Source organism: Cyprinodon variegatus, unplaced genomic scaffold, assembly GCF_000732505.1.
Source record: "Cyprinodon variegatus isolate N-32 unplaced genomic scaffold, C_variegatus-1.0 Scaffold1173, whole genome shotgun sequence".
Taxonomy (NCBI): Eukaryota; Metazoa; Chordata; class Actinopteri; order Cyprinodontiformes; family Cyprinodontidae; genus Cyprinodon; species Cyprinodon variegatus.
In genome coordinates, this window is record NW_015151626.1 from 175978 (window position 1) to 179365 (window position 3388).

Sequence of the window (3388 nt, forward strand, 5' to 3'; positions counted from 1 at the left end):
AAAACAGGATTCCTGAAAGCAGAGACAAAAAGGATCAGAATCCTATCTGGATCCAAGGGCAACAAAGGTTCTCAGAAGATGCTAGGCTCAGGTGCTAACCAAACTGGATTTAACACTGCGGCGTCGAGGCAAGGTCTGAAGGCAGGTTATATACTGTGGATCCTCTGATGATGAGATGCGCCTCAGGTGTGTCGAAGGCTCATCTCGGGAGGATCCATGGCGGACTCTGCTGGAGAAAGATGGAACTTCTCCAGCTCCCAACACTGAAGATGTTTATCTTCCCATCCTGGAAGCTTTTTAAATTCAAAATGTCTGGATTAGCATTTATTTCTAGGCTTATAGAATGGCTCAGCCGAAGCCTTGTTATTTGGTTCAAAGTGCATGTTTTCTAAGCCATAACAATAAGCCTGGAGCTCAATGCTACTCCAGACCTTTTGATTTGAGAAAGCTTCCTGGATGGGAAGCAAAGCGTCTTTAAACTTGGAAAACAAAGTCAAGTGGTTTTTTTAAGTTTTCTGCAATGACAATTGTAGCATATATAACAGTATACTATATTTTAAATCACTGCAAATCGATCTTAACCTATAAGGTCAATAGGCTAGTTCTCAGAATATAAGTACAACTCATGAAACAGCAGACAGAGCCTAGAAGTTTGCAGCTGCGAGTGCCTGGTAATTATAGTGAGGAAAATTATATACATATTTACAACATCAGTGAAATATCCATGTGGCCATATAAAAAGCAAAAGAAACCCCCCCAAAACAATAAAGAGAAAAAAACAAAATGTATCAATTCCACAATTAATTAACCCACATACCTTCAGTTAATTCACCCCAAGCTGGGGTTGATTAAAGGTCTCAATCATGTTCCTTTTAAAGTGCTTGGTGACAAAAGTCAGAGCAGGGTGGAACAGAATTGTTTGTTGGCTGCAAGGAGCCTCCTACCAGCCTGGCAGGAGATCCAAAGTCTTCATGCACCCAAAAGTTCAATCTTTTTATGGGCTCTAGGCTTAGACCTTCAGCTCGCCATCAACACCTGGTCAATTCCATAGTTTATATCACAAACAAACTGTTTTTTTCCATCTCATCTTGGCTAAGTGGTTAGCTCTTGTAGCTCTGCTTCTGCCAACATGCCCTAATCTTTCATACTTTCTCCCACTCCAGTTTATATACCTAGCTGATAGGCTGCGGTACATGTGACCCTGATACTCAACAGCAATTGGCTGTGTAGTAATGAGGGGATGGAAGTTAAAAATTACACAGATTTGATCACTGGGATCTCTCTCCATTATCTATACATGTAACAGGAAATCACTGGGACTTTTACCCGGGTTACACAATGACCTGGATGACTGAGAATCTTCAGCTTCAGATAAAGCATGCTAATAAATAAAGTAATTTAGCAGTGGTTACATCATCTCTTCTGTTTGCAGCAGTTTATTTCCATTCGATCAGAGCAAATGGAGTACAAACTCTACCTGACTCTTTGAAGTCTTCCAACTGTAAACCAATTTTACATCAGATGAATATTTTCATTGCACTTTTAACACAATGTTTGAATTGTAGACCAAAGACCTGTGAATACGGCTCAAACTGTCCAAAAGCTCACTCTGAGGAGGAGCTTAAGGAGTGGATGATGAGATCTGCAGAGGAGAAGGAGATCCGATGCAGCATGGAGACTGAGGGCCTAATGTGCTACAACCAGCAGCTTCTAGACGAGTACAGGAACAGCAGCAATGAAGTCTATGTGGTGAGTATGATGCTTTGTTGTAAATGTGTTGCGGAGTAAAGAAAGTATTCAGACTTCAGAAGAAGAAAGCTGTTAGATCATAAGAATGGCTTCAGTTTCAGACCAAATTAACATTTCTGATTGTCTAAACAGTTGTCTGAAAATGTTGATGATGTCAGCATCTCCTGTGATGAAGATTTAAGTGTAGAGAGTGAAAACATCAATGCAAAACTCTCATGGAACTTCACGGTTGAGACGGAGGTAGATTAATTCACAGAAAGTCCTAAAAGTTGGAGTTTGGCCTTGAAATAACAGAAGCTCTTCTGTTTTTTCCACAGAGACAGTTGGTGCATGTTGCACTGCTGAAGCAGGAACCTGGAGCTTCATTCAGCCTTGGTGCTGCTGACAGCTCTGAACCATGCATCTACTCTACCGGGGAAAGATTCCTCACCCCCAGCGGGACCTATGTCATCACTGTGTGTTTTACATCTATGCACCCAGGCCTGTATGAACAGTGGCTGGTGCTAGATTTTCAAATGAGACCAGTCCTCTTGAAAAAACTCAAAGTCAGAGTTGGCCAGCAATCAGCAGACGACGCCAAGGAGCCCGTCTTCAACCAGGGGGTCATTGTTGAAAGTACAGAGCGCTGGACTCGAGGGAACAGAGTAATAATACCCTGTTCTTTCAGAACAGAAAAACAGGAGGAGCTTTGGAAGGAGTACAAGCCTCCAGAGCTCAGTGTTCTCTACAGACGGCCGAGCAACAACCAGACAGCTCTAACAGCTGAAAACTACAAGGCAAAGATGCATGAGTTCCTGTACAATGAGGAACTAGCAGAGGACCAAGTGGTTTCAAGGTAAAGTCCTGATCTTCCAAGCTTTCTCTAACAGGTTTCACACTGGGTTCAGTTTTTAAACAGTCTGTCTTCTTTCTTTTAGACTCAATGTTTGTGGGCAAATAACAACCATGGATAAACTGAACAGTGGTTTTGAGATGGAGTTTGCCCCTCAAGGGCAACTTTACTGTTCTGTTTCCAGTCCTTACAAGCTCACCATGGACAGTCCTGAAGGACTGGCACTGAAACGAAGCGTCCAGTGTGCCCTGATAGCTCCTTCAGACTCGCTGCATCCTAACTCTAAGGTTTATGAGGCCAAGGTCCTGCAGCTGAGAACCAATGAGAACCAAATATTCCTTCAGCTCTCTAAACAGTGCTGTTTTGATCTTGCTCTTCAAAACAATGAGTCTTATCAAATGGAGGTGCAGTTTCAGTTGGATCGCCACTTCTTATGTAACATGCACAAAGCCATAGACCTCCTCCCAGATACCAGCAGAGTTCTACCAGACCTCCAGAACTGTGCAGTTCCTGTCACCGATGTCACCTACGAGAAGCTGAACGCCAAGCAGCAGTCTGCATTGAGCTTCATTACAGGGAACCACGATAAGAAGAAGTTCACAGCGCCGCTGCTCATTTATGGACCTTTTGGAACAGGGAAGACCTTCACCATGGCAACGGCAGCCATGGAGCTTTGCAGGAATCCTAATAACAAAATCCTGATTTGCACCTACACCAACAGGTAAGTGTCTTTAATAATGCAGACTTTATTTTGAGCAGTGTCAAAGGCTATGTTGCTGGGGGGCTTAAACACCCCTTTCCTTGGCT

General features: G+C 43.1%; 1 protein-coding gene across 1 annotated transcript in view; it reads left to right on the forward strand.

The window, feature by feature from the left end:
* Positions 1-3388, forward strand: part of LOC107101928 (helicase with zinc finger domain 2-like) — a 42533-nt gene that overhangs the window by 7264 nt on the left and 31881 nt on the right. The window contains exons 2-5 of the mRNA XM_015401020.1: positions 1566-1749; positions 1882-1989; positions 2067-2584; positions 2667-3302. Coding sequence (XP_015256506.1) covers positions 1566-1749; positions 1882-1989; positions 2067-2584; positions 2667-3302 — 1446 coding nt within the window. The remainder of the gene's footprint in view (positions 1-1565; positions 1750-1881; positions 1990-2066; positions 2585-2666; positions 3303-3388) is intronic.